The sequence below is a fragment of the Microcaecilia unicolor genome, chromosome 5 (assembly GCF_901765095.1).
Source record: "Microcaecilia unicolor chromosome 5, aMicUni1.1, whole genome shotgun sequence".
Taxonomy (NCBI): Eukaryota; Metazoa; Chordata; class Amphibia; order Gymnophiona; family Siphonopidae; genus Microcaecilia; species Microcaecilia unicolor.
In genome coordinates, this window is record NC_044035.1 from 19,948,790 (window position 1) to 19,973,648 (window position 24,859).

The 24,859-nt window shown below is 47.1% G+C and overlaps 1 protein-coding gene across 15 annotated transcripts in view; it reads right to left on the reverse strand.

Annotated features, from left to right (window-relative positions):
• Positions 1-24,859, reverse strand: part of TCF7L2 (transcription factor 7 like 2) — a 429,368-nt gene that overhangs the window by 307,636 nt on the left and 96,873 nt on the right. For all 15 annotated transcript variants that reach the window (XM_030202715.1, XM_030202717.1, XM_030202716.1 and 12 more), the window contains exon 4: positions 958-1,014. In XM_030202715.1, coding sequence (XP_030058575.1) covers positions 958-1,014 — 57 coding nt within the window. The remainder of the gene's footprint in view (positions 1-957; positions 1,015-24,859) is intronic.

The window sequence follows — 24,859 nt, forward strand, 5'->3', positions numbered from 1 at the left end:
TACACGTTCAGTGGCATGCTCTAGGTAAGGCTTCTACATAGTAAGGAAGTGTCCTTGAGGTTCACATTAAGCAGGGGCAAAGACCCAATTCATGAGGGACTTTGTCTCATTTAGCGTTCTCTCTAATTTTTACTGGCCCGTGCGGAATAGCCTATATTCACAATAACAAAACAGCCAGCAAATGTTCTGTGCATGCAGTTGCTAGGTTCGTGCACTTCTTTTCCAACCCTTGTGTGCATGCACACACACACAGCTTAGAGAAAACACTGGTATCACTCTCCCCCTGTTGTACTACCTGCCATTACCCTCACCCAAAAAATCTTCAGTAACTGCTAGACACTTAACACCTACCCACCAAGCTCGTCTGCCATCAAGTACATGCATGTACCAAGATGGCAACTTCCATTCATTATAAGAGCTGCATTACACAAATATGTTTTACTAGCATTTTAAACATGTGAACTTATCAGGTGATAGGTACGGTAAGCAATTAGCAAAACCACCCCCAAAAGCATGAGATATTCGTTTATGCTATCAGTGCCTTCTCCAGTTTTATATTTTGCATATATTCTCTTACAAGGGTGAGAACTGCTTTCACATGACTGCTTATTTACTCCTCAAACCCAGTGGGAAAGAGACAAATCACAGCTTATACAAATATTTGTACATCCCCTTAAGTGCATATTAAACACAAAAATTCTCATGCAGTGACAGGTGTTTTAACTATTAAGTAGGGTCATGTGTAACACGACTCCAACAATCATAACTGAATGCATTTCACTGGCTTTTTTTTATTTCTTTTCACAGAAATAAGCTAATAGGTGGCGGGGGATGGGAGGTGATCTTTCATAATCATTTAGCAAAACCGTGCCCAAGAAAGTGGCAAAGGTAATCCAACAGTGCACAAGGACTTCCATTTTCACCATAACAACGAAGCCTATTCATAATATTTCCTACCTGCATCAAAGGACTGCAACATGAAGTTAAATGCAGATCTAGCGGTACATTCACGCACTAAGATGAAGAAGAAACTCACATAAGCAGGTCAATGAAATGTTTCCAGTTACATTGCATGCACAATTGTTAGCAATAACTCCCCCAAACAGCTTTATGCTTTTAACCCCCAGCTTAAACAAAACAAAATGTTAACAATGCTAGAAAATTAAACTGTTCACATGTACAGCAGATATTAAAAGTAAGCAACCTCCTTAGTGTCTCGACATTAATGTCCTTGTAACTATGGCGGACAACAGTGATGGGCAATTTAACTGGTCTCGTGCAGGTATGCCAGTAGCAGGTTTTTTTGTTTTTTTTTTGAAGGATACTCTGGTTCAAAGTAAAGAAATGCAAAAAAAAAAAAAAAAAAACATATGCGAAGTCAAAGCTCAGATATAAAAATATAAATATGTTGCCTGAATGAAATGCATATGGACCACATATACATTTGTGACGTTCTGGTCCTTGAAAAACACGAGCAACAACACTCTGAAGTGTAATTCTAAAGGGGGCTGGGAGGACAAAGCCCCAGAAAACATTTCTCAGCTGTGTAAGTCTGTGCAATTTTATTCTCCCTCAACTGAGGTAAAATCACAGCAACATCAGTGACTTCTAAGTGCGCAGGCCGATTACAGATTTACTTTCAAAGAGCTCCGATTGATCTTTTTTGATAGACCTGAAATAAATTAAAGTAGATTGCCTCACTTGAGACTCAACCGTAATCCCTTAGTCAGATCCAGGAGAACTCAAACCAAACCAGCTGTTAATTTAGGCTTTATAAAATAAAGCTTGAGAAATCCAACTTGATGCACCCCAGAGGAAAAGCTTACATCATCTCTCCAAGCAATCAACTTACATCTTCCAAGAACTAATCAGCAGTTCTCTGGCATTTGTGGAACAACATTGCTGTCTCTAGCCTGTCTGGGATGTGGGGGTGGGGGAGGTAGAAAAGAGGGGAGGGGTTACAGTCAGAAGCCCCCTGTGCAACCTTGCTCTTCTCCACCTATGTATCAGACATGAGCGCATGCACTCCCCCACCAAGGCCAAACATATTTAGGTTTGCTACAACATGAGCTGGACAAGCTACACGCTTTATTACACATACATCTTGCATGCTAAAGGCAATCTAAATAATAAACCCAATGCCAAAAAAATCAGATGTGGGTTTTCAGGAACATAGGCAAAGCTTTATGGATCAGCTACATTTTGAGGATATGACCAGAAGCCCCACACTAAACAGGTTCTCAAGATTAAGAGAATGGGACTTAACCTCTCTGAGGCTGCCACTCAAGGAAGGAGTCTGGCTCTCAGGAAGAAACTTGTAAAGTTCTTTCGTTTTAATCCTAAAAATTGAACGCTTTCATCTCCATTCTATTAAGAGCCGAGTAACAGTGAGTTAAGATGATTCTGTACATATGAATTGGTTTTTCTACAAGCCTTTAACAGGCTGTATGGTTTCTGAATCCTTAAGGAGTTACGTACAATGCTGTACCTCAACTGGTTAATAGGAGATCTTCGCATTTTACATTAGTATCTACTTTTTAAATTTCTAGGTTGCACTTGGCTTTGCTGTTTAGATAGAAGAATACACCTGCCTCCAACTCACTACTCAAATTAACGTCAACCAATTTAGCCCGCTGTGCTCTCATGACACTAAGGCCCAGATGCACAAAACCTAACGAGCCCACAACTTGCGTTTTAAACTGGTTCCAGCCAGTAGTTCACCCCGGGCATGCACTAAGGGCATTTTCCCTGCCACGGTAGCAGGCAACGAAAACGGAATGCAAATGTTTGAAAAGCTATTATAATGAGCTGCACTACCGTTGCAGCCCATTATAATGAGATGCACTACCGTTTTTCCGATTCCCTTACCGTAGGAACCCTAACGAGATGTCTGACCTCTTGTTAGGGCTCCTGTGAGGGAATCGGAAAGGAAAAGGGCCCCCAAAAAAGAGAAAAAAGAAAAAAGCAGGGAGCGCATGTGAGGGGCGTCCTTTAAGGGCGTACTCTCCCTGCGCTTCTGAGAGACGTCTTTTTTTTTTGCATTTTTTTTTAGCTCTGCCGGCGCTGGTGTTTTTCCCCCCCTTCTATTTTGTCTTTGCCGCCCCTCCACAGCAAAACTTTTATGTTTTCCTGGTTGCTGGAGAATCGGGACGTCCCTTTAGATTAGGCTCCTCTTCCTGGTCTCTGCAGCCAATCAGAGCGCGTTTCGCTGACAACAGCCAGCTAAGCCCGCTTTGATTGGTTGAAGAGACCAGGAAGAGGAGCCTAATCTAAAGGGACGTCCCGATTCTCCGACTCAGGTACCGAAGGACTAGAGAATGCAAGTGAGCTACAACGAGTAGCTCATTTGCATTCCCTATCATTGATGCATTCCCGTTCCCTACCGATTCGCTATGGAATCGGTAGGGAACGGGAATTACCAATGTCTTTAATGCATCTGGGCCTAAGTAAAAACACCAGAGGCTGAGCTTTCCAAACTATTGCTACAGTGTTAAGTGACCTTCAATCAGCAACGCAAATAGGATCTGAAATCCGGAGGCAGAAGGTATATACAGTGCTAAAAATACCTGCGGTGTACACACCTAACAAGCACCTTTTTTTAAAAAAAATTGCCCCATATTCCAGTCACACCACGTCAGAATTCATGCATGCAGCCCTGCAGAAGGTGGTCTGATAGCACAATTTTTATTTATTTTTGTTACATTTGTACCCCGCGCTCTCCCACTCATGGCAGGCTCAATGCAGCTTACATGGGGCAATGGAGGGTTAAGTGACTTGCCCAGAGTCACAAGGAGCTGCCCGTGCCTGAAGTGGGAATCGAACTCAGTTCCTCAGGACCAAAGTCCACCACCCTAACCACTAGGCCACTCCTCCACTGTTGCTACTATTTGAGATTCTACATGGAATGTTGCTATTCCACTAGCAACATTCCATGTAGAAGTCGGCCCTTGCAGATCACCAATGTGGCCGCGCAGGCTTCTGCTTCCGCGAGTCTGACGTCCTGTACATGCAGGACGTCAGACTCACAGAAACACAAGCCTGCGCAGCCTTCTACATGGAATGTTGCTAGTGGAATACCAACATTTGTACCCTGCGCTTTCCCACCCATGGCAGGCTCAATGCAGCTTACATGGGGCAATGGAGGGTTAAGTGACTTGCCCAGAGTCACAAGGAGCTGCCTGTGCCTGAAGTGGGAATCGAACTCAGTTCCTCAGTTCCCCAGGACCAAAGTCCACCACCCTAACCACTAGGCCACTCCTCCGCTAATTCTTTCAGTGCAAGACCATCACCCACTATTTCCAGAAGGGTAGGGGGGAGCGAAGATACTTACTTGTAGCAGGTATTCTCCGAGGACAGCAGGCTGATTGTTCTCACAGATAGGTCGACGTCCGCATCGGCCCAGGAAACGGCAATTTTGCAAGCAAAAATAAAGAGAGTTTTTGCCTAGAGTCTTTTGGTGTGTGAATCACTCGCACCGCGCGTGCACGGACGACTTCCCGCCCATCGCTCGAACGTGCCCCTTAGTTAAGTCAAAAAGCAAAAAGAAAACCAGTAACAACTCCAAAGGGGAGGTGGGTGGGTTGGTGAGAACAATCAGCCTGCTGTCCTCGGAGAATACGTGCTACAGGTAAGTATCTTCGCTTTCTCCGAGGACAAGCAGGCTGCTTGTTCTCACAGATGGGATATCCCTAGATCCAGGCTCACTCAAAACAATTAGGCCTCGCAACGGCGAGGACGTAACATAGATTGACCTGAAACAATAAACACCTAACAGAGTGCAGCCTGAAACAGATGAAAAAAGGGCCTAGGGGGGTGGAGTTGGATTCTAAACCCCAAACAGATTCTGCAGCACTGACTGCCCAAACCGACTGTCGCGTTGGGTATCCTGCTGGAGGCAGTAGTGAGATGTGAATGTGTGGACTGATGACCACGTTGCAGCCTTGCAAATCTCTTCAATAGAGGCTGACTAAGTGAGCCACTGACGCAGCCATGACTCTAACATTGTGAGCTGTGACATGGCCCTCTAAAGACAGCCCAGCTTGGGCATAAGTGAAGGAAATGCAGTCTGCTAGCCAATTGGAGACTGTGCGTTTTCCGATGGCGACTCCCCTCCTGTTGGTATTAAAAGAGACAAACAACTGGGCAGACTGTCTGAAGGGCTTCATCCGCTCCACGTAAAATGTTGATGCTCTCTTGCAGTGCTAGGTATGCAAACTGCTTTCACCAGGGCGGGTATGAGGACGGGGAAAGAATGCTGGCAAGACAAGTGACTGGTTCAGATGGAACTCCGACTCCACCTTCGGCAAGAACTTAGGGTGCGTGCGGAGGACTACTCTGTTGTGATGGAACTTGATATAAGGTAAATGTACTACTAAGGCCTGAAGATAACTGACCCTACGAGCTGAAGTAACAGCCACCAAGAAAATGACCTTCCAGGTCAAGTACTTCAGATGGCAGGAGTTCAGTGGCTCAAAAGGAGGTTTCATCAGCTGGGTTAGAATAACATTGAGATCCCATGACACCGGTGGAGGTTTGACCGGGGGCTTTGACAAAAGCAAACCTCTCATGAAGCAAACAACTAAAGGCTGTCCAGAGATGGGCTTACCCTCTACACGGCGATGATAAGCACTAATCGCACTGAGATAAACCCTTACTGAGTTGTCTTGAGACCAGACTCTTATAAGTGTAGAAGGTATTCAAGCAGGGTCTGTGTAGGACAAGAAAGAGGATCTAGTGCCTTGCTGTCACACAAGACAGCAAACCTCCTCCATTTGAAAGAGTAACACCTCTTCGTGCAATCTTTCCTGGAAGCAAGCAAGACTCTGTAGACACCCTCTGAAAGACCCAAGGAGGCAAATTCTAAGCTCTCAAAATCCAGACCATGAGAGCCAGAGACTGGAGGTTGGGATGTAGAAGGGACCCCTCATTCTGGGTGATGAGGGTTGGAAAACACTCCAATCTCCACGGTTCCTCGGAGGACAACTCCAGAAGAAGAGGGAACCAAATCTGACGCGGCTAGAAGGGAGCAATCAGAATCATGGTTCCACAGTCTTGTTTGAGTTTCAGCAAAATCTTCCCAGGTGGCACCAAGGTTGGGGACCTCACCACAGGTGAAGGGCCAGACACTGCCTCAACACACGGAACGGAAGGTGCAAGCACCCCCCGACACCGAAGCAGACTGACGCAGAGATCCTTCCAGAAGCTCTGGAAGCAGGGCCCTGATGCATTTGTTGAGAGCCACCATCGGACAAGGCTGCAGGGTCGGTGGAGCAGCCGGTGGCAGAATCTGACAAGGCTTGGGAGCAGGTACCAGGCTGCTAGGAGACTGATGCATCGGCACCTACTGTATAGAGGGGGAGCGATCCTCTCGGCGCCGATGCTTCTTGGGTGCCAATTCCCTCGACGTCCCGGAGCTCCCGGCATCGTGTGTTGAAGGAGATTGATGATGGTGCTTCTTTACCTTCTCTCGCCACCCGTCATCAAGACTCTTCGGTACCTAGGACGTGGAATCCTCACGCCTCCTCGAGGCTGGGTCCAACGCAGGTCAGTCCCGGGGGACCTGCATAACAGGAGGCCTCGAGACAGGTAACATAGTAGATGACGGCAGAAAAAGACCTGCACGGTCCATCCAGTCTGCCCAACAAGTTAACTCATATGTGCTACTTTTTGTGTATACCCTACTTTGATTTGTACCTGTGCTCTTCAGGGCACAGACCGTATAAGTCTGCCCAGCACTATCCCCGCCTCCCAACCACCAGCCCCGCCTCCCACCACTGGCTTTGGCACAGACCGTATAAGTCTGGCCAGCACTATCCCTGCCTCCCACCACCAGCTCTGGCACAGACTGTATAAGTCTGCCTAGCACTATCCCCGCCTCCCAACCACCAGCCCCGCCTCCCACCCTGATTAAACTTTTTTATCTCAAGTATTTCACCTTTAATCGAGGCATTCATTAATAATAAGGTACTAGTCACACCTTGTATGGCGTCCCATAGTGTGTCTAACGACACCACTGAAGGTCTTACAATTCCTCCGGTACTCACTGCTACGATCTCCCGGGTTGGTGGAGCAATATCCAACACAGATGTTTCCTTTCCCGGGGTCGAGGTGCCCATAGGTCCTCCTTCTAGAGACATCACCAGGTTTTCATCCTCGGGAAGCCGTGACCCCCTGGGCAGGAAATCGTCTCCGGGTCGCGGAGGAACAGTGTGGGAAGGAGAACTCAACGTCACTCCTTCTATGCTGCACTCGAGGCCCAAAATGGCTGAGTCTGCCAAAGTGGGCATCCGCTCTCCAATGACGAACGCCAAATTTCTCCATAGTCATCTGGCGGGAGGTGGGTGTCGAAGGCGGTGATGTCTAACTGCTCCCAGCGCGGGTTGGTCTCTCAGTAGCCATTACCTCTGCTCCCGATGTCAATGCTCCTGTCAATGTCGACGTCGAAGGACCGGACCGAGCCCCAAAAAACTTTTCACATTGGGCTTCTCGAGACGCTTTCGTCCATTTCTTCATACTAAGACACAGACTACAAGCGGCTGGGCTATGGTCGGGCCCAAGGCACTGGATACACCAGGCGTGGGTATCGGTACCTCAGATGGTCCAGTTGCACCGAGTACATTTGAAGCCGCTGGGTGTCTTCGATGACATGGAAGGAAAAACGGCATCGGCGAAATCAAACGACACAAAAAGGGAGAAAACCCGACCGCGCGGCCTAAAGGCCGGCTGCGTCGAAAGAAAGTAAATTTAAAATAGGGAAAAAAATACTAAAAGTAACTACGGGAATATTTTTTTTTAATAAAATGACAAATAATAAAAGAAATAAAAGAAATAGTCGTCAGACTCTGTTCCTGGGCCAAGAACGAGGAGAGCAGAAAAAATCCTGTCACCTCGTCGCGGACAAAAAAGAATTAAGGCGCACGCTCGCGCGACGGGCAGGAAGTCGTCCGCGCATGCGCGGTGCGCGTGATTCACGCACCAAAAGACTCTGGGCAATAACTCTTTTTCTTTTTGCTTGCAAAATTGCCGTTTCCTGGGCCGACGTGGACGTCGACCCATCTGTGAGAACAAGCAGTCTGCTTCTCCTCGGAGAATGAAAGTTACTATACACCAATGAGCTGATAAAATGCACTCTGTTTAATGATCTTACTGAATACACTGAAGCTCTTGGAACCTATGCAGTGCATCGCAATGAGCCCTGCACTTGTTCCACTGGGATACTGCTTATAAAGGAACACCACAAACTCCACAGGAGACCAGGCAGAGAGTGAAGAGTATGCACATTTCACAAATCTTTTGATGGTGATGTTCAAATGATGTCACGAAAATGCTCCCTATGAAGAGGTTTCTACTATAGAGCATAACAAAGAAAAACGTCCAAGGTCAAGTGCAGACAACAGAAAAGGGACAACATTCAAAACCAGGAGATCCTGATTTCCTCATTCTTACCTCTCAACACAACTCTTGTGACCAGAAGCAAGACAATCCCATTTCAACACACTCAGAATAAACTGCTCCACATAGATTCCAAACCAAAAGGAGACAGAGTGCTTAACTCCCCACCGCACTAAGGTACAACACACGTACAAATGTTGTGCCCTTTTTTTCAGGGGCCCCATTTCTTCATTTACTATTACTCTAGGGGCCACTGCTCTCTGCACTCAGACTTTGTGGCTTTTAAATAGCTTATTCTGCAGTACCTCAGTTTTATTTATTTATTTAGTAAACAGCCACCAGCACACTGTCTGAAAACAATGATGGCTTGAGTTAGCCTTCTGTTGACCAAAGCATAAGGTGATCAGAGCTGAAATCCAATTTAGGGAATTATTCCATAAAGACTGTTTTCACTTGACAATGAAGAAAGGCAGGCATGTTGTTTCTGGAAGCAGGCCAGCAGAAACTGATCCGCGCAGTATTATAAAAACAGTATACGTGAAACATGAGTTTAAAAAACTGATTACTATCAAGCTTTGGAATTATCTAGAGCTCGCTTTCAAAACAATATTTTTATACCTAACCAGGGAGGCACAATTCACATTTCCTGCTCACTCACACCTCAAACTCTCTGTATGCTACACTAGCCCTGACGGTTAGGACTAGATTATGTATATCACACCTAGGTACGGGTGAACCCGGATACCCTCTCGCCTGAGAAAGCAGCTACTACCACCATTACCTTGGAAAAGGTTCGGGGAGATGTGGCAAGGCCAAAAGGCAAGGCCCGAAACTGGAAATGTTTTCCCATCACCGCAAAACGCAGAAACCTCTGGTGCGAGGGCCAAATTGGTACGTGCAAGTAAGTTTCTTTCAGGTCCAGAGACGTGAGAAACTCTCCTGGCTGTACTGCCGCTATGACGGAGCGCAGGGTTTCCATGTGGAAATGCTGCACTTTCAGAGACTTGTTGACTTGTTTTAAGTCCAGGATAGGCCCAAAAGACCCTCCTTTTCGCGGCACCACGAAGTAAATGGAGTAACGGCCAGAGCCGCATTCGGCGGGAGGCACGGGGGAAACCGCCCCAATGTGAAGCAAGTCTTGCAAGGTCTCCTCTACCGCCGCCCGTTTGGCGGCAGAACCGCATCGGGACTCCACAAACACGTCTCTTATTGGGGCATTGAATTCTATTCTGTAGCCTTCTCTGATCAGGTCCAAGACCCACTGATCTGAGGAAATCTTGGCCCACTCCTCGAGAAAGAGGGAAAGTCATCCTCCTATCACAGGAATCGAGGAGGGGGCCGGCGCACCATCACTGAGAGGGTCGCCCTTGAACTCCAGGTCTTCAGCCTGCTGCTGCGGAACGTTTGTCCGAGCGAAAGGAGTTCCTCTGCTGAAAACGGGCACGCGAAGTGAACCCAGCAGAACGTTCTTTGCCACAGCCGTGACTAGGGCATCCACTTTAGGCACTGCTAGGCGCACCAAATGCTCCTTACTTAGAGGGTATAATTGCCCCATAGCCCTGGCGACTTTCAAAGGCCCCTCGGGGTCAGCCCATTGAGCCGTGATAAGCTCTTGGATGGAGTCATGCAAAGGAAAGGCTTGAGCAGGCTCCTTAGTACTTGCCATCCTCGGATTACCAGAGGAGGTCTCAGTACTCCCAGGGTCTTCTATAGAGAGGACCTGCAGCTCATCGCAGTGGAAAATCCTCACCGCGGAAGGATCATCTGGATCCAGTGGCAATCCTGCACCTTCTTCTGGCTCTCACATCCCGACCACCGGGGGGGGGGGGGGGGGGGGAAAGGGGATGCGCCACTCTCTGAATCCACCCTTCTGCGCTTGTCTTGTGGCCATCTGTCAGGGGAAAACGCGCCCGACGGTAATCCAAGGCCAGACTCCACTGGAGGGGATACAGAAAGCAGGGCCGCAGAGGACCCCTGCGGAAGAGCTGTTTTTAACATATATGCATTATGCAGCAATAAAACTAATTCAGGGGAAAATGGCTCACTCTGGCCTCCTGGTTCCAGTCCGGGGGAAACAGCTCTTTTATTAGCCCCTCCAGGCTCAAGCCCTTCCGCCTCAGCGGGGGTCACGCCATGCTGTTCCAAAATGGCGCCCGCTGCCAGCTCCACGGAGCGGGAAGGAACATCGCTCGCCATGCTCGGGCCAGCTCTACCGTCTGAAAAGCACGCCTTACAGAGCCCGCTGCAGATCTGCGCTTGCCACAAACGGAACAGCGCTTTACTTTCTCAGCAGCCATCGCCAAAAACGGCGGAAATTCAAAATGGCGGATTCGCGCCACAATCATCCCGCACGCAGGCCCTCCCGGAAGGAGCTACAAAATGCTCTTACCTCACCAGACTGAGTCTCCGAGCTCCGGTCAAGCTGCACAATCAGAAGAAAACCTCTTTTCTGGGATCGCAGCACCAAAGCGCGATGCAAATTTTTTTTTTTTTTTAACGCTGTGAGGAAAGTTTGAGGCAACAGCAAAAGAGGCAAATTTCCAACTCCGGAGGATCAGTAGCATGGGAAAGGAAGGGAAAGGGCAAACCTATATGCCTGCATCCACAGCGTGGGCAAAGACAGGGACAGGGCTTGCCTATTTGTCTACTTCCACATCAGGGGCCGGGTAAGGCAGGGAAAGGGCTAACCTATTTGCCTTTAAAGTGGGCACCATCAGCCACAACACCCCTGCTACAACTGGCAAAAGCACAGTGGAGCATGTTTCACACTCCACAAAGCTCTATGTATGTTTTTCATAAGTCACAGGCTTATGAGAATCTATAAGCCTGCTTGTTCTCGGAGAATCCTCTCTTTTTGGGGGGGTTAAAAATGACAAAACACATTGGAAGTGTTGACTTCCCACGTCATTTCAGATGAATGCAGAATCCTACCCTGTTTCCCCGAAAGACATCCCCCGAAAATAAGACCTAGTAGAGGTTTTCCTGAATTGGTAGATATAAGGCCTCCCCCGAAAGTAAGACCTAGCAAATTTTTGTTTGAAAGCAGGGCCGCCGAGAGCCAGACAAGGCCGCCCCCGTGCTGGCCCCCCCACCCGAGGTCGCTGGGCCCCCCCTCCACCGCTCCCGGAACTAACCTTAAACGCGTCCTTTCACCTTCGCAGCAAGCAGCAGCAGGGCAGACCTCTCCTTCCTTCCTTCCGTGCCCTGCCCCCCCCTCGCGGATGTTACATCAGGCGAGGGCGGGACACGGAAGGAAGGAGTAGCCTGCCCTGCTGCTGCAAAGGTGAAAGGAGGCGTTTAAGGTTAGTTCTGGGAGCGATGGAGGGCGGGTGGGCCAACCCCGATCCAACCCTGATGTTTCCCCGAAAAATAAGACAGCCCCTGAAAATAAGACCTAGCGTATTTTGGGGGGGCAAAAATTAATATAAGACAGTGTCTTATTTTCGGGGAAACACGGTAGCTACCTACATGCTCTCGTCTCAAATAATATTTGAACCACACTAAAATTATGCCATTCTAACACTGAGGTAGTTGGTGGCATTTAAGGACCTCATTGCTGATCTAGTTTCCCCCCTGCCTGTGCCAGCACAGATCAATCACCACCTCACTTCCCTTACCATCACCCTTCTGTCACTCTCTTGATTATGACCATCTCTACCAGCGGATAGTTTAAAACCTTAATTATCTCAGCAGATGATGGTACTTCCTCTAAATCAGGAATTCCCAAACCTGGCCTGGAGATTCCACAGTCAGGTTTTCAGGTTTGCATTTTTTTTTTTTACTTGTTTATGTTTATTACAAGGCTTTATATACCGCCTTTCATCAAAACAGCTTCACGGTTGGGGCTTAAACACTTACTACTACTTAACATTTCTAAAGCGCTACTAGGGTTACGCAGCGCTGTACAGTTTACCAAAGAAGGACGGTCCCTGCTTGAAAGAGCTTACAATCTAAAGGACGAAATGTCAAGTTGGGGCAGTCAAGATTTCCTGAATAGAGGTATAGTGGTTAGGTGCCGAAGGCGACATTGAAGAGGTGGGCTTTGAGCAAAGAATTTGAAGATGGGCAGGGAAGGGGCCTGGCGTATGGGCTCAGGGTGTTTATTCCAAGCATGAGGTGAGGCGAGGCAGAAAGGGCGGAGCCTGGAGTTGGCTGTGGTGGAGAAGGGTACTGAGAGGAGGGATTTGTCTTGAGAGCGGAGGTTACGGGTAGGAACGTAAGGGGAGATAAGGGTGGAGAGGTAATGAGGGGCTGCAGACTGAGTGCATTTGTAGGTGAGAAGGAGAAGCTTGAACTGTATGCGGTATCTGATCGGAAGCCAGTGAAGCGACCTGAGGATAGGGGTGATATGAGTATATCAGTTCAGGCGGAATATGAGACGTGCAGCAGAGTTCTGAACAGATTGAAGGGCGGATAGATGGCTAAGTGGGAGGCCAGTGAGGAGTAGGTTGCAGTAGTCAAGGCGAGAGGTAATGAGAGAGTGGATGAGAGTTCGGGTGGTGTGCTCGGAGAGGAAAGGGCAAATTTTGCTAATGTTATAGAGGAATGTTATTTGTACAATAAATGGTTTTTAAACTGTATTTTTGTTTTAGTTTGATGTGGTGTTTGTCTTTATGAACGTTAAAGAACTGAATAACATTCAAATGCTATGATGAGCAGACTAAGTCCTTTTTTCTCTCCAGCATAATTATTTTATCTAATTCTACATGCAGTGGAGAGACTCAGTACATGTAAAATTTATCTCATGCGTGTTCACAGTGCCTAACCCTGAAAATGCAACTGAATGTGAGATCCACAGGACAGGTCTAAGAAGCCTGAGTTCTCTCCTTCCAACTTCACAGAGTGACCGATGGTTTTCGAATTTCCTCTTCTAAAGAGAACAGTACCTTTTACAGTACTACTACTACTACTTAACATTTCTAAAGCGCTACTAGGGTTACGCAGCGCTGTACAATTTAACATAGAAGGACAGTCCCTGCTCAAAGAGCTTACAATCTAATGGACAAATGTACAGTCAGTCAATTAGGGGCAGTCAAATTGGGGCAGTCTAGATTTCCTGCAAGGTATAAAGGTTAAGTGCCGAAAGCAACATTGAAGAGGTGGGCTTTGAGCAAGGATTTGAAAATGGGCAGGGAGGGGGCTTGGCGTATGGGCTCAGGAAGTTGATTCCACGCATAGGGTGAGGCGAGGCAGAATGGGCGGAGCCTGGAGTTAGCGGTGGTGGAGAAGGGTACTGAGAGGAGGGATTTGTCCTGTGAGCGGAGGTTTCCGGCGGGAACGTAAGGGGAGATGAGGGTAGAGAGGTAATGAGGGGCTGCAGACTGAGTGCATTTGTAGGTGAGAAGGAGAAGCTTGAACTGTATGCGGTATCTGATCGGAAGCCAGTGAAGCGACCTGAGGAGAGGGGTGATATGAGTATATCAGTTCAGGCGGAATATGAGACGTGCAGCAGAGTTCTGAACAGATTGAAGGGCGGATAGATGGCTAAGTGGGAGGCCAGTGAGGAGTAGGTTGCGGTAGTCAAGGTGAGAGGTGATGAGAGCGTGGATGAGAGTTCGGGTGGTGTGCTCAGAGAGGAAAGGGCAAATTTTGCTGATATTAAAGAGGAAGAAGCGACAGGTCTTGGCTGTCTGCTGGATATGCGCAGAGAATGAGAGGGAGGAGTCGAAGATGACTCCGAGGTTGCGGGCAGATGAGACGGGGAGGATGAGGGTGTTATCAACTGAGATCGAGAGCGGAGGAAGAGGAGCAGTGGGTTTTGGTGGAAAGACGAAAAGCTCGGTCTTGGCCATGTTCATTTTCAGGTGGCGGTTGGACATCCATGCAGCAATGTCGGATAAGCAGGCCGATACCTTGGCCTGGGTCTCCACGGTGCTGTCTGGTGTGGAGAGATACAGCTGGGTGTCATCAGCATAAAGGTGATACTGGAAACCTTTTACAGAACCCTGGCAGTTCAATGATATGCCAGGGCTGCATTATGTACCCTTCCCCCTCCATACCATGTCTTTGGATGAAGTTTAATACTGTTGGTAGGGAGGGGGAAGGGGTTCTTCCTGATGAAACAGCATTTGCATTTCTCTCTATATATACTGCCCACCACAACAGAACTTCAATTAAAAGGGGGGGGGGGGTGCAAACTACACATTAGCCACAAGTCCAGCAATAAACCTATACAGAGACCCATCACTTGCATTTAATGTTCTGTAGCCTGAGAACAACACATAGGAAAACATACCCCCCACCCCTCCCCCTACAAAAATCCTTACTTAAAAGGTGGGTTTTCATGGAATCCTGTCTCTAATTCCCAGTATGTTTTAAAAAAAATCTCAACTCATACCAATCAAGGCCTGCTGCCAAAACCAGGAGATAATTATGGGAAAGCAGCACGGGACTAGAGTCAAGACAACCATTAGACTTAACCACTTTCGTGCAAAGGAGTTGCAACAGCTCCCTCAGACTCCCGTAAACACCCTGCTGCGTTAAGTAAACAGAAAGGGAGCTGACATACTGATCTTTTACATTCTGCACTGAAAAATTAATCCTCAATCCCTGACCTGTTACCCTACTTAAAGCCAAAAACTGTACACTGTGCAAGCCCCTAAATCAAACAAACATTCCCATATTATCAAATGCAGAGCCTCTTTTAAATGTTCAGTACATCATTATCAATGACAACAATGAACCTATCAGACTGGTGAAAGTAGATGGTATTTACAAAGTCCCTTTCTTATCCATCTAAAAATCAAGCAAGCTTGGGAGGGAGGGGTCTGGCATTTTCCCCCGCATTCTGAGCCTCTTTCGATGAAACCAAGTATCTCACAAGTCAGCTCTTCCTGCCCTGAAGGTTCACCTCACTGGTAGGTCTGGTTTTTGGGACATCTGTAATAAATATGTACAGAACTGTCAAGGCTCACTGAGAGGAAGATTTTACCCGCGCCCCTAGCTCCACCCCACTCCTCCCAGCCACACACCCCAAATACCCACCCACTTTGCCTCTTGGCTCCTCCCCTGACGGACCTCAGCCGGCACCAATAGCTTCCCCTCTCGGACAACAGAGTTGTGTCCTGGGGAAGGAGGGCAGAGGCAGCTCCCGCTTCAGAGCCAGACTCGAAGCAGCAGGTGAGAGCACTCAGCTTGCAGACAGACGGACCCTCTCGTTCTCTGCCTGCTACTAAAGTGTGCAGTGAACAAAGCAGCATGCTGTCATCAACCAATGGCGTAGCTACATGGGGCCTGGGCCCCCGTAGATTCGGCCCTGGCCCCCTGTCGCGACCCTCTTGAACCCCCCCCCCTCCCGCCACCAACCCTCCCCCGCATGACGTACCTTGTTTGCTGGCGGGGGTCCCCAAACCCCGCCAGCTGAAGTCTGCTTCAGCGTTGGAGTTAGTAGACTCCGGCGCCTTCATTCAAGTTCGTGTGAAGAAGATCAGCTGGTTTTGACGCCTTACGTCCTGCACCGTGCATGTAGCCCCGTGCAGGACGTAAGGCGTCAAAACCAGCTGATCTTCTTCACACGAACTTCGTTGAATGAAGGTGCCAGAGTCTACTAACTCCGGCACTGAAGCAGACTCTTCAGCTGGTGGGGTTTGGGGGCCCCCGCAAGCAAACAAGATACGTCATGCGGCGGCGAGAGAGGGTTGGTGGCAGGAGGGGGGGGGTTCAAGAGGGTCGGCGGCAGCGGCGGGGGGTCCAAAACTGGCAGCAGTAGCAGGCGCGCGGGGGGAGGCAGCTAAACAAACAGTGCCCCCCCCCCACCTTGGGCTCTGGCCCCCCCTCCCGGCAAGGTCTGGCTATGCCCCTGTCATCAACACTCACGCACCTCTTCATTGCTGGCGCAGGCATACTACTGAGCAGTGGTGTAGCTACGTGGGGCCTGAGGGGGCCGGGGCCCCCGCAGATTCACCCCAGGACCCCCCTCCCGGCGAACCCGCCCCCGCCTACCTTTACTTTTGCTGGCGGGGGATCCCACTCCCCGCCAGCCGACGTCTTCTCAGTCCTTCCTGCTCTTCAATTTGTTTGCTGACGTCCTGCACGTACAACGTGCAGGACGTCAGCAAACAAATTGAAGAGCAGGAAGCAACTGAGAAGAAGACGTCGGCTGGCGGGGAGTGGGATCTCCCGCCAGCAAAAGTAAAGGTAGGCTGCGGCTGCGGCGGGTTCGCGGCGGGAGGGGGGGGCGGCAATGTCGGCGGTGGGGGGGGCGGCGCCGGGGGGAGGGCTAAAATGTGCCCCCTCCCCCCGGGCTCTGGCCCCCTCCCCCACGGAAGGCTGGCTACGCCCCTGCTACTGAGCCTGCGGGGGGGGGGGAGGGGGGGAATGTTATTTGGCCACTGGAGCTGCTCAGCGGGAGACTCTCCAACTTAGCTAGTCTGTTTCTCTAGATGGCCAAAATGAATATGCATGAGTGATTTGATTATGCTAGTTCTCCTATTTATGCAGATGTCTCATACCTACAGACCTGCCAAATCTCCCGCTTTCAGTGGGAGACTCCCGCTTTGGTGGGTCATCTCCCACACTCCCAGCAAAGTGGGAGACTTGGCAGGTCTGTACGAATGAGACTAAACAAAACTAGCATATGCAAATCATTAATGCATATTCATTTTGGTCATCTACAGAAACAGACTGGCTAAATGCAGTTCCAGGAAAACACATTCCTCCTGCAACTCTACCAAAAAAAAAAAAAAAAAAAAAAAAGTTATCCCCAGCTCTAGCCCTCATAAATAACCAACTGGTCAGAACAGACCATGCTGGTGCCCCCTTTTAGGGGAAGGTATGGTAGTGGTGTGGGGAAGTCAATTGTGATTCTTAACCATAAACACACCAAACTTCTAAACCAATGAAAATTAAAGAAGAATTTAACTATTTGTATGCATTGCAAATTGAGCCCTTCAATTAAAACATGCATAAGATACATAAAAGAACGAACTGCGTTCAAAGTCTGCACCCTGGTCCACAAAATCGTTCACGGGGAAGCCCCGACCTACATGTTAGACCTTATAGACCTGCCTACTAGGAACGCAAAAAGATCAGCACGCACATTCCTCAATCTCCACTACCCCAACTGCAAAGGGCTAAAATATAAATCCACATATGCGACCAGTTTCTCATACATCTGTACCCAGCTATGGAACGCGCTACCGAAGGCCATAAAAACAACGCAAGACCTATCTTCCGAAGGCTACTGAAAACAGATCTGTTCAAGAAGGCATACCATAAACATCCATCTGAAATACTAAATAATAAGACTATACACGACCTAGACACAACCGAAATCTTATCACTTGACTGATTAACCTCTTTGCTATTAGTGAACAAGCTCTATCACTTTTGTCCCTATGTCGAATATGGTCTCTCCATAGTCGATGACCTAATGTATGTTATAATCCAAATATCACTCAAGAACCTGCAGGCAATACCATAATGTATTCTTCTTTACCATGTATGTACGCACATGGTATATATATATATATATAGTAGTTTCAAACTTGCTCCAACTTATTATAACAAATCTCTTTATTAGAAAAATGTACTGTCATGCTAAACGCATAACTCTTTTTTAAAAAACAAAACAAATAATAACAACAATACTATCTTCTCACACATTCTTCATTCACTCATAGTACCTATCTAGCATCATTGCTTGACTTTCCCTTTTTAACATATACTGATATTATATACAAATAATGATTTCACTTTACTTGTATTAAATTAAATTAAATTACTATGACAATATCAGAGTTATTTGTTATCCCCTTAACCATCTTGTCCCAGCCTTCCGCATGGGTACTTGGTGTTTTGCAATCCCAAAGTTCTATCCGTAAAGTTGTAATATAGTCTCTGACTCAGTTCTCCATTTCAGAAAGCAAAACTTTCAATCGTCCACAGGTACTTGGTGAAGGACTGAGGTAATCACTCCTAAATTTGATGTCAGTTTGTTCCTTATGCAAATGTCGGTTCCCCAATGCAGGACCGCATTTCGCTCACTTCCTCAGGAGGAACCACCGCATCATCTAAAACAACATAATCCCACTGTTACCCCACTACATTTTACTATTCTAATTTTAAATTTTTAAGCAATACTAAATTACCATACATTTTTTATATATATATATATATGCAAAAGAATCACCTACTTTAATCAATTCACACCGGCTGCATGCCTGGGCGAGACTTCTCAGCTCGGGAGCCAACTGCCTTATCACTGAAACTGAACGGGGAGGTAAGAGCGCCATATTTAAATACTCAGGTCATAAACCACCCCGCCTACTACATTTAAAGAGACATAGCTTCATACCCATTCTACTTCCTGGTTAAGCCCCATTGGTGCCACTGTTCTCCAGGTATAAATATATCGTTGTTCGATGGATAACAAACGAGTACTGATATCACCCCCCTTACTGCTACTTAGAGGGATCTGTATTAATACCGCACATCTAAGTTGTTCTATAGTATGGTTACTTTTGTCCCAATGAGCTACTAAAGGGTTCACCATTTTCTTCAAACGTAAATTACTAATATGTTCTGCTAGTCTATTCTTTAAAGGGCGTTTCGTGTGTCCTATATAGTAAAGCCTACAAGGGCAGATAATACAATATACTACCTGAGCACTAGTACAGGTGGTATTTTGTCTCAAGAAAAACTCCTTGTTACTGTGGGGTATAGGGATAGATCCTATATCCAAGGAATAACAGCAGTATACACATTTCCCACAAGGGGAGTGTCTGCCTTCTTCTATATTCAATCTTGGTCTCTTTAATAATTCACCCACATTGGCTTGACGCCTATAAGCCACCTTAGGTCGCTCTCTGAATTCCGGGTGTATTGAGAGCACATGCCAATATTTATGTACAATCCCACAGATGGTAGAAGCCTTTTGTGAGAATGGAATGACACATGCCAAAGCTTTTGAAGGAGGTCTTGACTTTGGTAAAAATAACCATGAACGGTGGGCATACAGGGCCCTTCTATAAGCATTTTTGAGGATCCTTGATGGGTAACCGCGGGCTCTAAATCTCTCTATCATGATTTTAGCCTGCTTTTTAAATTCCAAAGTAGAGGAACATAAACGTCTCAGACGCATTAATTGTCCAACCGGTATCCCTTTCTTTAAGCCATAATGGTGAAAGCTTTGATAATGTAATAAAGTATTACGGTCGGTAGATTTCCGAAAAATAGTAGTAATAAACCCTCCATCATCTATTCTATTAATTTTAATATCAAGGAACTCCAATTCATTCTGAGATATTTTAGAGGTAAATTTAATATTAGAGTCCACGGTATTCAAGTACACCAAAAAGTTCCTCAATTCTGCGATGGGTCCCCGCCATGGCATTACCACATCATCAATATATCGCTTCCATGACACGATATATTTGTACCACTGAGACTCTTACACATGCCTTTTCTCAAACTGAATCATATAGAGGCATGCTAATGGCGCAACCGTGGCCCCCATAGCTACCCCCTTGGTTTGTTTATAAAATTGATCCTCAAATATTGGCATGTGCTCTCAATACACCCGGAATTCAGAGAGCGACCTAAGGTGGCTTATAGGCGTCAAGCCAATGTGGGTGAATTATTAAAGAGACCAAGATTGAATATAGAAGAAGGCAGACACTCCCCTTGTGGGAAATGTGTATACTGCCGTTATTCCTTGGATATAGGATCTATCCCTATACCCCACAGTAACAAGGAATTTTTCTTGCGACAAAATACCACCTGTACTAGTGCTCAGGTAGTATATTGTATTATCTGCCCTTGTAGGCTTTACTATATAGGACACACGAAACGCCCTTTAAAGAATAGACTAGCAGAACATATTAGTAATTTACGTTTGAAGAAAATGGTGAACCCTTTAGTAGCTCATTGGGACAAAAGTAACCATACTATAGAACAACTTAGATGTGCGGTATTAATACAGATCCCTCTAAGTAGCAGTAAGGGGGGTGATATCAGTACTCGTTTGTTATCCATCGAACAACGATATATTTATACCTGGAGAACAGTGGCACCAATGGGGCTTAACCAGGAAGTAGAATGGGTATGAAGCTATGTCTCTTTAAATGTAGTAGGCGGGGTGGTTTATGACCTGAGTATTTAAATATGGCGCTCTTACCTCCCCGTTCAGTTTCAGTGATAAGGCAGTTGGCTCCCGAGCTGAGAAGTCTCGCCCAGGCATGCAGCCGGTGTGAATTGATTAAAGTAGGTGATTCTTTTGCATATATATATATATAAAAAATGTATGGTAATTTAGTATTGCTTAAAAATTTAAAATTAGAATAGTAAAATGTAGTGGGGTAACAGTGGGATTATGTTGTTTTAGATGATGCGGTGGTTCCTCCTGAGGAAGTGAGCGAAATGCGGTCCTGCATTGGGGAACCGACATTTGCATAAGGAACAAACTGACATCAAATTTAGGAGTGATTACCTCAGTCCTTCACCAAGTACCTGTGGACGATTGAAAGTTTTGCTTTCTGAAATGGAGAACTGAGTCAGAGACTATATTACAACTTTACGGATAGAACTTTGGGATTGCAAAACACCAAGTACCCATGCGGAAGGCTGGGACAAGATGGTTAAGGGGATAACAAATAACTCTGATATTGTCATAGTAATTTAATTTAATACAAGTAAAGTGAAATCATTATTTGTATATAATATCAGTATATGTTAAAAAGGGAAAGTCAAGCAATGATCCTAGACAGGTACTATGAGTGAATGAAGAATGTGTGAGAAGATAGTATTGTTGTTATTATTTGTTTTGTTTTTTAAAAAAAAGTTATGCGTTTAGCATGACAGTACATTTTTCTAATAAAGAGATTTGTTATAATAAGTTGGAGCAAGTTTGAAACTATTATATAGATAGCTCCAGCAATTTCTAATGTGTCCCTATTGAGTGGCATTATATATATATATAGACCATGAACTGTTCCATGTATGTTATGTTCCATCTATGTTACCATGTATGTACACACCTTAATGCAACACCATTTGTAATTCTGTTACCCGGAAATGGCAACCGCCATTACGGCAAATGTAAGCCACATTGAGCCTACAAATAGGTGGGAAAATGCGGGATAAAAATGCTACAAATAAATAAATCTAGACAATAAACCAGAGCAAACTTAACTAGTCTAACACTAGAGACTTCAACACTACATAAACTCTTGGGCTCCACATACTAGTAACATTTTAATCTGAAATACTTATATTCCCAATCATCCCCTATCAATCCCCCATTGTTACATTCCATTGTTCTACTCCCCAAATGATATTTTGACTCTGACTTTGTCTTCCCAAAACTCTTCACAATGTAACCCATAATCGTACTTCAACAAATTGTATTTCCATCATTCACAATGTATTGTAAACCACACTGAGCCCGCAAATAGGTGGGAAATGTGGGATACAAATGTAATAAATAAATAAATCCACAGTTCTAAATCTCTCGCTCCCTTCATCTGCTCGCCCTAACCGAAACCTGGATCTCCCCGGAAGACTCTGCCTCAGTTGCAGCCCTCTGCCATGGAGGCTCTCTCTTCTCCCACACGCCCCGCCCAATCGGCCGCGGCGGAGGCATTGGGCTACTACTATCACCCTCCTGTAGTTTCCAACCCCTCCACCTACCGCAATCTCACTGCTTCCCATCCTTTGAAGTCCATTCCATCCGCCTATTCTACCCGCTACCACTCAGAGTGGCAGTCATTTACCGCCCCCCGGATAAATCCTTCCCTTCCTTCCTTACCGACTTTGATGCTTGGCTCTCTGTCTTTCTTGACCCCTCATCTCCGTCCCTCATTCTCGGAGACTTTAACGTACATGCTGATGACCTATCCGACCCCCATACTTCTAAGTTCCTCACCCTAACATCCTCCTTCAACCTCCAGCTGTGCTCCACCACACCTACTCACCGTGATGGACATTGTCTTGACCTCGTCCTCTCCTCCTCCGGCTCACCCTCCAATTTCCACGTCTCAGCTCTTCCTCTCCGACCATCACCTGATCACATTCACACTTCTTCACCCCCCCACCCTCCACCCCGTCCAACTTTAACCACCACCTCCAGGAACCTCCAGGCTATTGACCCCTCCACCCTATCATCTACTATCTCTAATCTCCTCCCCTCCATCACGTCCTTCGTAACTGTCGACAAAGCGGTCTCCGCTTACAATACCACTCTCTCCTCTGCTTTGGACACCCTCGCGCCATCCATCTCCCGTCCCACAAAGCGCACCAATCCCCAGCCCTGGCTGACTCCTTGCATCCGTTACCTTCGCTCCTGCACCCGATCCGCTGAGCGCCTCTGGAGGAAATCTCGTACCCTTTCAGACTTCCTCCACTACAAATTCATGCTATCCTCCCTCCACTCCTCCCTATTCCGTGCAAAACAGGACTATTACACCCAATTGACCAATTCTCTCAGCTCCAACCCCCTGTCGTCTCTTCACCACCCTTAACTCCCTCTTAAAAGTGCCCCCCGCTCCTACTCCCCCTTCTCTCTCTCCTCAATCACTGGCCGACTACTTCCGCGACAAAGTGCAAAAGATCAACCTTGAGTTCACGACCAAACCTCCAGCACCCCTTCACCCTTTAACCCTCTCCCTCAACCAACCTACCCAGGTCTCCTTCTCCTCCTTTCCTGAGATCACCGAGGATGAAACTTCCCGCCTTCTTTCCTCCTCGAAATGCACCACCTGTTCCTCTGATCCCATCCCCACCAACCTACTCAACACTATCTCCCATACTGTCACCCCCGCCATCTGTCGCATCCTCAACCTCTCTCTCTCCACGGCAACTGTCCCTGACACCTTCAAACACGCTGTTGTCACACCTCTCCTAAAAAAACCTTCACTTGACCCTACCTGCCCCTCTAACTACCGCCCCATCTCTCTTTTACCCTTCCTTTCCAAATTACTTGAGCGCGCCGTTCACAGCCGCTGCCTTGATTTTCTCTCCTCTCATGACATCCTCGATCCACTTCAATCCGGTTTTCGCCCTCTGCACTCGACAGAAACAGCACTCTCTAAAGTTTGCAATGACCTGCTCCTGGCCAAATCCAGAGGTCATTACTCCATCCTCATCCTCCTCGATCTTTCCGCCGCGTTTGACACTGTCAACCATGATTTACTTCTTGCCACGCTATCCTCTTTTGGATTCCAAGGCCCTGTCCTCTCCTGGTTCTCCTCTTATCTCTCCCACCGCACCTTCAGGGTACACTCCCATGGATCTTCCTCCACTCCCATCCCACTATCTGTTGGAGTTCCCCAGGGATCGGTCCTTGGACCCCTTCTCTTCTCAATCTACACCTCTTCCCTGGGCTTGCTGATCTCGTCTCATGGTTTCCAGTATCATCTTTATGCTGATGACACTCAGCTATACCTCTCCACACCTGACATCACCGCGGTGACCCAGGCCAAGGTATCGGCCTGTTTATCCGACATCGCGGCATGGATGTCCAACCGCCACCTGAAGCTGAACATGTCCAAGACCGAGCTCCTCGTCTTTCCTCCCAAACCCACTTCTCCTCTTCCTCCACTCTCTATCTCTGTTGATAACACCCTCATCCTCCCCATCCCATCTGCCAGCAACCTCGGAGTCATCTTCGACTCCTCCCTCTCCTTCTCTGCGCATATCCAACAGACTGCCAAGACCTGTCGCTTCTTCCTCTTCAACATCAGCAAAATTCGCCCTTTCCTCTCTGAGCACACCACCAGAACTCTCGTCCACGCTCTCATTACCTCTCGCCTTGATTACTGCAACTTACTCCTCACCGGCCTCCCACTCAGCCATCTAGCCCCCCTTCAATCAGTTCAGCACGCTGCTGCACGTCTTATATTCCGCCAAAACCGATATACTCATATCACCCCTCTCCTCAAATCACTTCATTGGCTTCCGATCAGATATCGCATACAATTCAAGCTCCTCCTCCTTACCTACAATTGCACTCAGTCTGCGGCTCCTCACTACCTCTCCACCCTCATCTCCCCCTATGTTCCCGCCCGTAACCTCCGCTCACAGGACAAAGCCCTTCTCTCAGTACCCTTCTCCACCACTGCCAACTCCAGGCTCCGCTCTTTCTGCCTTGCTTCACCCTATGCCTGGAACAATCTTCCTTTACCCATACGCCATGCCCCCTCCCTACCCATCTTCAAATCTCTGCTTAAAACTCACCTCTTCAATGCTGCCTTCGGCGCCTAACCGCTCGAGAAATATAAAATACCCCAATCCATCCACCCTATCAGATTAACTGTTCACTCGTCCTCTAGATTGTTCACTTGTCCTTAGATTGTTCTCTTGTCTTTAGATTGTAAGCTCTTTGAGCAGGGACCGTCCTTCTATGTTTAAATTGTACAGCGCTGCGTAACCCTAGTAGCGCTTTAGAAATGCTAGTTAGTAGTAGTAGTAATAACACATACATTTCAATCAATATATAAAATTAAATACAGAAAGAAACAACATAAATTTCATA